The 12500-nt window shown below is 42.2% G+C and overlaps 1 protein-coding gene across 2 annotated transcripts in view; it reads left to right on the top strand.

The window, feature by feature from the left end:
* The window catches only part of nox4 (NADPH oxidase 4), a 63062-nt gene extending 50941 nt beyond the window's left edge, over positions 1-12121 (top strand). For both annotated transcript variants that reach the window (XM_083773690.1, XM_083773691.1), the window contains 3 exons: positions 3693-3761; positions 8611-8711; positions 8929-12121. In XM_083773690.1, coding sequence (XP_083629816.1) covers positions 3693-3761; positions 8611-8711; positions 8929-9049 — 291 coding nt within the window. In that variant the 3' untranslated portion in view covers positions 9050-12121. The remainder of the gene's footprint in view (positions 1-3692; positions 3762-8610; positions 8712-8928) is intronic.
* The last annotated feature ends 379 nt before the right edge of the window (positions 12122-12500 follow it).

Raw genomic sequence — 12500 nt, 5'->3', positions numbered from 1 at the left:
CGTCGTCCACAGTTAACAGTTTTTGTATTGTGCTTGAAATGTACTGTAATTCTCCAAACTGTTAATAAATACCCCAAACAGATAGGGCTAGATGTCGCAGAGTGGATGTTATTATGGGATGTATGTGGCGGGTCATCCAAGCATGCATTAATTGCGTTAATTAAATGTTAAATGTAATCAAATTAATTTCACAATTTAATTAATATATTTATGATATTCATATATATATATATACTAGAATTTCGCGGACGCTTTGCGGCCGCTCATCCCAGAGTTACGTTGCCGCGCACTATGGGAAGAAGGAAATTGCGGGAGTTGACTCCACATGTAGTAACGGATGGGTTATTAGTTATTATTATGTGTCCTTATTAGTGTATTGTAGTGTAGTGTAGTCAACACGTTATGGCTCATACATACTGCCCGGTATTTGCTCCGATTATGCTGTCGGGGAGCATTTTTGGCGCTGGCCGACAAAACCCCTGATCTGACGTTACTGGTAGATCGTGATCTACCTTTTGGGCACCGCTTAACTCAACCTTTTTTGTCCCAGGGCACACTTTTCATAGCCTAAAAATCTCGGGGCACACCTAGATATACGGTTTGTGTACACTGTATATATACCGGTGTGTATATATAGTAAATATATATAGTAAATATATATATAATATATATATATAATATATATATATATATAAAAATATATACATATAGAATATTAGTGGTCCATGACATGAAAATGTTTGAGAACCACTGCTGTAAAACAACATTGGACAATGATGTTTGACAGTCAGCAATATTGTTGCTTATTCTAGATTTATTTTCTGACTTGATCTGACCTGTTAACATTTTCATAGACCTGGTTGCTTGTTTCCCTCTCAGTCAATGTGGCAACCCTGGTCAATGCCGTGTTGACTGTTCTGTATGATGATTTAGCTTAGCACACAACAGCTAGGAGGATGCAGCAGGCTGATGCCGTCATGTTTAACAGTATTTTGCGCAATTTATGTCCCCGAATTTATGGATATGGACTTATGGCTCCATCGCTGCCTCTTTCTTTAGTAGAAGTAGAAATTTAACGTGTTGCTGACTGTTTACCTCCCTCTCACACGCGCGCGCGCACACACACACACACAGCTGACGTCCTCTCCCACCGACGTCAGCTGTTCATTTATCTCCTTATTCATACACGCTTTGAGCTGAGAGAAGCTATAAAGCGCCTTTTAAATATGACAATGCTGTATATATATCAGCTGCACAGTTCAGGCAAGTGTCTGTGGCATATGTAACTTTAACAAAATAGGTTTGACAGCTTAAATCCGCGCGGCAGTGTTGTGTGTGTGTGGGACACGGGGTAGTGTTGTGTGTGTGTGTGTGTGTGTGCGTGCAATCAGAAGTACTGGCAGTAGCGAAATAACAAACGCGATCTGTCTAATCGTAGTAGTTAGGCACAAACCAAGTAGTTTCTAAGAACAATGTTAATGTAACTAAGACATTCGCTGAGCGAGCTATATTTTAAATACAGAGATTTAGAAGGAATAAGCGAAATGGTGAGGCGACTATAGGTAAGGTTTCTCTGCGGAGTGCGGAGAGGGAGATCACATTACAGCAGCCAAAGAGGGAGGGGGGGGCTGAGAGCTAGTGACGGCTGCGCAGATGTTGGCTTGGTTGAGTTTTCATTGGCTAGTGGCCACATCTTATGGGCACATCTTTTCATTGGCTAGTGCGCACATCTTTTGTGCCACGTGACAACTTTACAACTATTAATATATATATATATATATATATATATATATATACTGTATATATATATATATTGTGAGGTCTATGGGGTCATCAACAGGCGGGACAAGGTATTGCAGCACTTCAAATGCTCTTTATTTAAATCAGCACAGTAAATAATGGAATAAGCAGACAGTAGAGAAACAGTAAATTATAGAATTATTCATACAGGAAATTATATTCCATTCAGTATTATTTGCTTCACAGTTTTCCTCCACAGCCTGGAGGAAGATGAGAATACAATATTAGTTTCAACTCAGTTTATGCAGTCCCTTATAGCTTGTCTCCTCACTGGAGGGCTTAGTTACTAATAAACGATATACAGTCTCTGATAGCTCGCTCCTTCCTGGAGGGCTCTGGTTACTAATAAACAATATACAGTCTCTGATAGCTCTTGTCCTTCCTGGAGGGCTTTGTTCACTAACAAACGATATACAGTCTCTGATAGCTCTTCTCCTCACTGGAGGGCTTTGGGTTAACAGATAAGCGATATACCGGTGACGTCGATGCCTTGCTTCGTGATGTCATCAGTCTTTATCTTTAACTGTAGCGGGTATGGAGCGCCAGCCTTCCAGCCGATCCGGCGTCTATAATGAGCGCCTGTTTTCTAGACCGGCCTCATGCAATGTCTCAGAATTATATAAAGAATAATAAGTTTCTTTCCGACCTTATTATCTGTAGTTTCCTCGTCCTCGTCGCTGTGGCGGGGTAGCCTCCTTCCCGCAGCGCGGTCCGTGGAAACTGGACTCCTCTTCTGATTATCTGTAGTTTCCTCGTCCTCGTCGCTGTGGCGGGTTAGCCTCCTTCCCGCAGCACGGTCCGTGGAAACTGGACTCCTCTTCTGCATCCCAGACAGAACTCAATATTATATAAAGAATTAATATGTTTCTTCCCGACCTCACTGTCTGTAGTTCTCACGTCGCCGTCTGTGGCGGGGCTGGCTTCCTCCCGTAGCCCGATACGTGAGAACTGGAACTCAATGTTATAGAAAGAATTAGATGTTTCTTTCCGACCTCGCTGTCTGTAGTTCTCACGTCGCCGTCTGTGGCGGGGCTGGCTTCCTCCCGTAGCCCGATACGTGAGAACTGGATCCTCTGTCCTGTATGCCTGACAGAACTCAATGTTATAGAAAGAATTATATGTTTCTTTCCAACCTGATTATCTGTGGTTCTCACGTCGCCGTCACTGGCGGGGCTGCCTTCCTCCCGCAGCCCGATACGTGAGAACCGGAACGCCTGTTCCTATATTTCCATGATACAGTCCCGTGGATTCTGTCCCTCGGACATAACCCTGGACTGATCCTATATGTCCTTCATCCAGTCCTGTGGATTCTGTCCCTCGGACATAATCCTGGACGGATCCTATAAAGCCTGTGACGAGAGGAGAGTGACAGTTTAAGACATGCAGAGCCATACACATGAGTGTGTGTGTTTGGTGGAAGTGTGTGTGTGTCTGCTTACCCCCCGACGGCGTGCTTGTGCGTGCCTCCTTGAGCGTGTGTGTGAACCAGCCGCTGCCAGACGCAGACTGATTCTGCCTTTTATATGACGGGTGTAGCCGCTAGCTGATTTGGGTGCGGTCCGTCAATCAGCTCAATCTGGCGGAGGAGGGCGTTCCTAACGGCCCGATGCGTCTTCTGTCTGACAGCGTGCCTGGTTGCCCTGGCAACGCACTTACCATCGCGGGGGTCGCTCACCAGACCCCACAATATATATATAGAGAGAGAGAGAGAGAGAGAGAGAGAGAGAGAGATGCTTTCCTGTTTTTAATATTGTTTAACAATGCATACATTAATCCTCATCACTGATCCCCCCCCCTTCTCAGATGTACTCCGATGTAAACAAATGGTACATGGACGATGTCAGTCAAACTTGACATTTCATATTTGTTGTTTTTGTTGTTTGTGATTGTAGCTTTGGCAGGAGAACAGACCTGACTACCTGAATGTCAAACTGTATGTCAGTCAGACAGACAACCAACAGGTAAGAAACACACACGCACAGACCCATGCGCACACACCTTCTCCTTCTGTCTGATGTTCCATCTCTTTATCACCAGAGGGCAGCAGTGCATGCTAAAAAAGAGGGTCCAATCTCACTTCCTCAGTGGTTCTCAAAGTATGGTCGTTTTGGGTGTTCCAAATGGACCCTTGCAGTTCTGTACCTCTTAAAGAGTGTACACATGCAACCCAATTGACCATTAGGGGTTTGTAACCCCCTAAAAGTGTTTTTCATGTATTTTGTTGCATTGTTGTTTGTCCCAGACCAGATCCAGGACCACAATGAAAATAAGTCGAAAGACTTTCTTGTGTCTTCCTCTATGAACATGATGTCTGCATGACGTTTAGCCTACTAAGAATAAATAAAAGTTACATAAAATCAAGTAACTCTGAGTGTACAAATCAAATAAAGGCCTACCGGTATTCATACTCCAGTTTTAGGTGATCAAATGTGGTTGGGAATACTACAACATGACGTCACACCGCGGTGATAAGCGACACACCGCTCACCCGAACCCATCTGGTCACCTTATCACCTAAAACTGTATGAATAGGCCTTTAGGGGACTGTAACTCTGAGAGTGTACAAATGTGTTCCATTTGTGTACAAATGTGTTCCATTTGTACACTGGCAGAGTCACTATTCCCTGCTCTCTCTCTCTCTCTCTCTCTCTCTCTCTCTCTCTCTCTCTCTCTCTCTCTCAATTCAATTCAATTCAATTCAAAGGGCTTTATTGGCATGAGAAAACATACGTTTACATTGCCAAAGCAGAACCTTGGACCTTGGACCTTTCCAAGTCAGTCAGTGTATTTCTTTCTATAGAACAAGAGAGAAAGAAAGTAATTGGCTGAACACAAGTGTGTGTGTGTGTGTGTGTGTGTGTGTGTGTGTGTGTGTGTGTGTGTGTGTGTGTGTGTGTGTGTGTGTGTGTGTGCGCACGTGCAAGCGAGAGAGAGACAAAACATATTGTCTCTGGAATCAGGGTCATTTTGTGGCCATTCTACTGCTATCACTAGTGTTGAACAAAGTGCTGTACACTCGGTACAAAAATAATCGGTTAGATGTGATCAGAATCTTCCGTGCCCCTGTTAAGAGGTGTTTTGGACTAACTGCAGTCGTGACAGGCAGGCTTGGGTAACACCAACGTAAAGTCCATTACAGTAGTCGAGTCGGGTTGAGATAAAAGCATGGATAAGACGTTCCAAATCAGAAAAGGTTAGAGCAGACTTGACTAGTTGACTTTGGCCTCAGCTGATAAAAGCTGGATTCTCTCTCTCATTCTGCCTAGGGAGTGCAACAAATACAAAACAAAACGTGTGTTATTCTCATGGGAGGGTACAGTATGTCCCACCTTGCTCACCTCGTTCTTTCAATATATTCCATACTGTCAAACAATAAGGGATATTTTTGGACCAGGTTCATCTTCTGTTTTTGTTTTGAAAAGGGTCACAAAAAAGTGCTGTTTGTTTGCCTTGAGCATTTCAAGTCATACAAAAGGCAGCTTAGTGGAAACGTTGTATTGCTGCTGTGCTGTGAATACAATTGGAGCATTTAAAGTGAGTTGTGAGCCCCCATCTTGTTTTTCATTCTACTCGTAGACACTCTAGCCTTCAGTCTGCAAGTGGAACTCAAATATTCGGAAGTACATTTTGCAAAGTCTGTTTATCAAGTGATTCTGATTCTTTAGGCCAGTAGTTTTCACATCAAGGGATCAGCTTTATTGTCACATCACAGAAGTAAAGTTAAAAAAAAGTACATATTTACATAAACCTGAGTAAATATACTAAGGATGCGTGATAACAGCAAGCATATACTTTGCATCTCATTCAATACTGAGCCGTTAGAATAAAAACATAAAAAAGACAAAGGTCAGTGTCAGTCATTTTGGTGTCAGCATCATGTTATGCTTTAGCTATTTAAAAATAGCAGATCTACAAGCTCATATCGCGCCACCGAGTGGCGCGATACGAGCTTGTAGGTCTGCTATTTTTGAAAAAAATCGAAGAACGACTGACATTTTTAGAATCTGATCTCAGGTCAGAATGGGTTCATCAGACCAGTGTGTGTCCGGCGGAAACCTCGTATGAATCTGATCTCAGGTCAGAATGGGTTAACGTGCATAATCTACATGAATTAGACTGACTCGGGCATAATCCACAAGTAGGTCCATCCATGAGGTAGTGCAAAGAAAAGGTGTCAAATCCCATGTCCCTGGTATAGTCCATATGTAGGTTCAAGGAACTAAGGAAGAGCTGAATGCAAGTCACTTGTCCCTGGTATAATCCACAGGTAGGTTCAAGGCAGGGGGGCAGTCAGCCAGATATTTCGTGAAGCCTCATTTGAAATCGGTAGTTCATATAATGGCCTGTTGTGGCGCTGGACTGGACCCAAAAAGCCCCATAGCTCCATAGAGGCCCATGTATTTTGGCCCAACTTCACCTAGACTGTATTACCTTAATAAACATGGTCATGAATACTTTCTGCTTCCAGTCACTAGTTTAAAGTCTCATTTCTAATGTCATAATATTCTTTTTGGAAAATTATGGTCCCATTTATTTAAAAAAATGACCATAAAGTCGCGCATGTTCTGAGGGGCGTGGCTACCGTTACAGTCTATGATCGGGATTCCCCTCCCACTCGAGTCAAAATAAAAAACCAACGGAGAAGAAGGGGGGAAGTCCCGCCTCGTTGTCTGGGCCAGCCAATGCCCAGCTGGGCTAAAACGGATCTAGAAAGATGGCGACTTACAGTGCATTAGAATGCAAGGGATTTCAGGCTTCATTTTACGTTCATGTTAGACCCGGGGAACGCTTTGTCCATATTTTTTACAGTCTATGGTTCAAGGAAGAGCTAAATGCAAGTCACTTGTCCCTGGTATAATCCACAGGTAGGTTCAAGGAAGAGCTAAATGCAAGTCACTTGTCCCTGGTATAATCCACAGGTAGGTTCAAGGAAGAGCTAAATGCAAGTCACTTGTCCCTGGTATAATCCACAGGTAGGTTCAAGGAAGAGCTAAATGCAAGTCACTTGTCCCTGGTATAATCCACAGGTAGGTTCAAGGAAGAGCTAAATGCAAGTCACTTGTCCCTGGTATAATCCACAGGTAGGTTCAAGGGAGAACAAGGTCTGAGACCAGTCTGACAACACCGCCTGTCATCAGGCTGCTGATTGAACAAAGGTCCTGTTCAGCAGTCTCACGGCAGACTCATGCCATGTTCAGCAGTCTGATGGCAGCTGGGTGAAAGGTGTTCCTCAGCCTGGTGGTGCTGCTCTTGAGACTGTGGTAGAGCCCCATGTCCTAGCCTGGTTAATAAACCAGACCGAATCAGCCGTTGGCAAAAAAAAATGCCTATACCGGCGGATTTCGGTCTGGAGAGGCTCAATTATACGCCCATTTCCTATTCCAGAGAATGTGGCCTCCAATAGGGACACGGTATGCAATATGGGCGGGCTTTGGTACAGTGACGTTCAATGCTTGAGACCTTTGACTGACAGTAGCTCTGACCAATTGCGTCAAAGAGAAAATGTTTCCCTGGAAATGAAATCCAAGCTGAGCCTCCCCAGACTAATATCCCGCGGATCCGTGCGATATTAGTCTGGTTTATTAACCAGGCTACCCATGTCCGGCCTCACTCTTTGTACGGGGTTTAGCGGTTTGTGACTTGGGTGGTGCCTGTATTTGATGATGCGCTGGGCTTTGACTACGCACCACCTGTTGTATAGTTCCTGGAGCTTGGGAAGCTTGTCTCATATTTGTCATTGTGAGCTTGTAGATCGGCTATTTCGATTAGTTTTCTCATTTTGCTGGGGACCCATTCAAATTCAATGACCCCACTTTGAGAACCTGCATTTCCTGTATGCCGGTCGGTCATGCCTCCATTATATGGTCACACCTCGTGACATCACGCCTCCATATATGGTCACGCCTCCATATATGGTCACACTTTGTGACATCACGCCTCATGACACGTCACGCCACCATATATGGCTGTCTCCATATATGAAGATCACAACACTGACCTCATCAAACCCTGGATAGCCATATATGGAGCTGCATATATGGAGCCAGCAACTCTACATCTGACCACAAACCTCAAAACTCTTAGATCTCCATATATGGAAGCAACCTGTTCTGACATCCCTGCTGATCCTTCCCCACCCGTCCTTCCTCTTCGACGTCTCCCTTTTGACTGATACCTGTCCATTTAAACTCTAGACGGGCCTGCCCCAAAGTTATTAGTGCAGCCGCGCCCGGCAGCCAGCGTAAATTAGAGTTCTCAACAGGCCCGAAAATTAACGCCCGGCCCTACCTGGGCCCTCATCAAACCCTGTACACTCAAGACACTGCCCCCGCTGCCACCCTTTGATCTCCATATATGGAGCTGACCTGTTCTGACATTCCATTATGTTGATCTGACCTCATCAAACCCTGTACACTCAAGTCATGCTCCATATATGGCCAGTACATAATAAATTCCATATGTTGATCCCCCCCCCCCCCGCCCATGCCTAAGCCTAATATGTTCATAGGATGACTTCTATCTTCATATTTCATATCTCTGCTGTCGGGGAAAAAACAGGAAAAGAAAACAACCACTATTGCTCATTCATTGGTTCAATATATTTAATCAACACACAGACGTAAAGGCTGTTCAATAGCATTGATTCATGAAATATTATTAATAATAATAATAATAATAATAATAATTGTAATAATAATAATAATAATAATAATGAATAAATAATAAACAAACAAAAAAATGGAGTTAGGTGGTTTCTCCACGACATCACTGATATGTTCATATCATGTCTTATTCATGTTTCATGTGCAGATCATTCCTGAGGAGAAGTACCAACCCATCAGTTCCAGGATCCTGATTGGTCGACCAAGGTGGAAGCTGCTCTTTGATGAAATCACTAAGACCAATCAGCAGTGAGTATCAGGGAAACATTGCCCCCCCTGTTAGCAGAGGCAAAAATCGCATATATGCACTTATTGATAGGCACGCTAAGAAGATAATCGAGAGTTGGAGCCCTGTTCTGTAACTGATTGTGTGTGTGTGTGTATGTGTGTGTGTGTGTGTGTGTGTGTGTGTGTGTGTGTGTGTGTGTGTGTGTGTGTGTGTGTGTGTGTGTGTGTGTGGTTTCAGTAAGCGAGTGGGGGTGTTCTGCTGCGGACCCAAGGGCATCTCAAGGACACTTCACAAACTGTGTAACTCTCACTTTTATTCTGGAACCACGTTTGAGTTCAACAAGGAATCCTTCAGCTGAGACACAAGCCTTCACTTCCTGTTTACACAGCCCTTCACTTCCTGTTGACATGCATCACTTCCTGTTCACACATATCACTTCATATTCGCACAATTCCTATTCACTATAGGGATGCAACGGTAAACTACTTTGGGCTTTTTTCCACTGTAAAGTCGCTTGTAAATATTGGTAATTCTGGGTTGTGTTTATTTTTGTCTGGGTTGTTTCTAAAGTCTAGTTGCTTATTTGAGCTGGCTTCCTAAAACCAGTTTAAAACAGTGGTTCCCAAACAGAACATTTCAAAATATGTCAATGTCTTCAATTTGACTTATTTTGGGCTTGTTTTCATAGACTTGGCTCTGAGGTCCACCCGACAATATTTGTGATTTTAAAATCGCCAAAAATTGTACGCACATAGTAAAATCCAGAGTGTTAATTTCGCTCTGTGTTAAATGAACACTTTTTCTGTGTATACATGATACAATAGTATATTATATGATTTGTCGTGTATGTCTTAATGTCATAATTATGTTCTTTATTAATAACTGCATGAAAACCAAAGCTCAACCAATATCACACTGTAGCACCAGCAGTGTTGAGCAAGTTACTCAGGAAAAGTAAAAAGTTACAAGTTACGAATTACTCCTTTAAAAAGTAGTAATATTACATTACTTATTGAGGAAGTAAGTAGGTCAGAGGGGCTTATTGTCGGCTGAGAACACGGGAGCCTGTCTCCGTTACAATGTGCTAGACCTCTGAGAGGTGTAATGCTGAGGTGGAGCCCCACACCTACCATCAGCTCCAGTACTTTACGCACAACTTACCGCACCGCTCATATGTTGAGTTGGCGGTGCCCGGGATCGAACCTGTGACCTTGTAGTCCAAAGGCAAGAGCTGACTGAGCTACCCAGACACATTACTTTGGTATCAAAAGTAACTAGTTAGATTACTAGCGATATTTCTATATTACTTTTGCACCTACAGGCTACATCATATTTGCCTAATTGGGCAGATGCTTTAAAGAACAGATCTACAGTACAAGCTAACAATGTGTTGCATCACATGCATGTTGATAGCTTGTAGATCTGTTGTTTCTTTCGCACCTCTACGGAGTATAAATTATAGGTCTAGTTCTATGTTGGTCAAAAACAAATTGTGTTACTTTAGTAACTCAAAGTTACTTGAATTCATAATATCATTACTGTTTGTTGTCTGTTGCACCAGTGGTTCTCAAACCTTTAAATGTCAAAGACATAACCATGAGTGTGTACAAATAGAACCTCTTGAGCCCTAGCGTCCATATTCTGGGGGTGAATATTGCCCATCGTTGTGATGTTGTAGATTGGCCATTTTCAGCAAAGAGAACATTTCCATGTCAAGGACCCCCAAATTAATAATAATAATAAACTTTATTTATATAGCACCTTTCATACATAAAATGCAACCCAAAGTGCTTCACATAAAACAAACAAAAACAAAGTGAAAAACAAGTGAAATTGATATACTGTATTAATTTGACTGTGGATCCCCATTGGAAAATATGTTGTGCCAGGGACCCCCTTAAGAGAAGAGTTGTGTTAGAACTTTTTCAAGATAAAAACAAAATAGCAGATACAAGATAGGCCATTACAGTACCTACAGTCAAATTAGGGTTGAAGTGATTAAACTGATTTTGATGCTTTATACGTACTAGTCCTTACCCGTTGTGAGATATTTGCCCCCCCCCCCTTGTGGCCGTGAAGGGTACTGCGCCCGGGTGCGTTTGTAATTGACTAATAAATAAATAAATAATCATTAATGTGTCAAATCGAAAAAAGGGCTTCGTTACGCCCTCCATATTCATATGGTCAATGCCAAAGTGGGAGTGATTGGTGCAGGCAGTAAGGAGTTACGGCACTGTTTCTGACACACAGACACACACACAGACACACGGACAGACATTCGGTTAATTATAGTATGATGATTAATACTTTTGCTGGGGAACCCCTAGATTGCCTAGAACCTCCTCAAGAGGTTCACTTGAGAACCACTGTACTAGAGGATCAAAAATGCTATTTTTGAATTTGAATCCTGAAAAGTAACAGCTTTGGACATAGTGAGGTTGCCACCTGACAGAGACGATATTTACAGTAAAAAACCTACATACAAATCATAACCGAAAGAAACAGCAGATGAATTGATCATGCAAAGAGACGAGATATAATCGTAACATTTTTTACGCTGGTGCTATTATCGACCTGTTGATTTGTTTGCCTGTAAAAGTTGACACTTATTTTATAAAGTTGACATTTATTTGAGCAAAAAGCCAAAATGCACCTGATGCCAGTATTTGTCTTTAGTCGATATTTCAATTTATTTATATTGTTTGTATATATAAAATGCTGTTTTATAAGTTGTTTGTGTCTTATATATCGGTCATGGGAGAATTATATTGTTGCAACGATGTGGGGAAGAAACCTTGTATCTCCATATGTTTTTCTTCCCCCATACATTAATGCCTCGACTTCAGTGTCAAACAAAACAAGCTATTTTTGGAAAACAAAGAAATAAGTGAAAGTGGTTAGGCTTAAGTGTGTCTTGAACCAATGTATTATCAATACAATGTATTACAGTATTAACAAGAGCTCCCACCAGTTTTTGATATAACAGCAGTGATACCATTCATGGGAGAATTCACCTGTATATGACTATGACTTTAACCATTTCTCTGCAAAGACAAAACAAATCTTGTATTTTCATGTTGATTCTGATTTTATTGTGTATAATGTGTATGGATTATACAGTGTTGGGAAAAATTGACAAAACACAAATAAAATAAAATAAATAGTGAAATAAAATAAGGTTTCTGCAAGACACTGACACACAACACAGCAAACACCGTTTAATGTACCAAATCGCCATCTATCCAGCATTTTAAATGTATATTTATATATTTGATTGATTTTAATGTATGATTTGATCATTGGTCTCTTTTTTTTTTTACAAGAGCAAAGCACAACTCTGAATAAAATACATTTTCTATTTATACATTTTGTTCTGAACTACTTGCATGCTTCATATCACAACCTTTACATTGGCAGAATTGGCATTGGCAGGAATATGTGTTAGATTATTGTCGTCTCCAAAGGTTTATGTTTTGCAGAGTATGCTTTGCACTCCGTCCGTCCGTGTGTCCGTCCGTCCGTCTGTGGACAGCTAATCTCTGGCACCGTTCCCTTGATCGCAGCCAGTGGCTGCGATCAAGGGAACGGTGCCAGAGATTAGCTGTCAGCCACACTCTGCACACACTCCCTGGATGCCAGAGCTGAACCTCTGCCTCAAAGTTACACTCCCTGGATGCCAGAGTTGAACCTCTGCCTCAAAGTTTTCGCAGTGGCCTGTTATAGCGCCACCAGGAGGCCGCTTTTTACAAAACATTTTTTTTTACAATACACCTACAGATTTTGTCCAAACATCATGCAAATTGGTACGC

This window comes from Protomyctophum parallelum (genome assembly GCF_964188405.1).
Source record: "Protomyctophum parallelum genome assembly, chromosome: 9".
NCBI classification, from domain to species: domain Eukaryota; kingdom Metazoa; phylum Chordata; class Actinopteri; order Myctophiformes; family Myctophidae; genus Protomyctophum; species Protomyctophum parallelum.
Note: the sequence above shows the minus strand (reverse complement) of the source record. Positions and strands in the feature narration are given on the sequence as shown.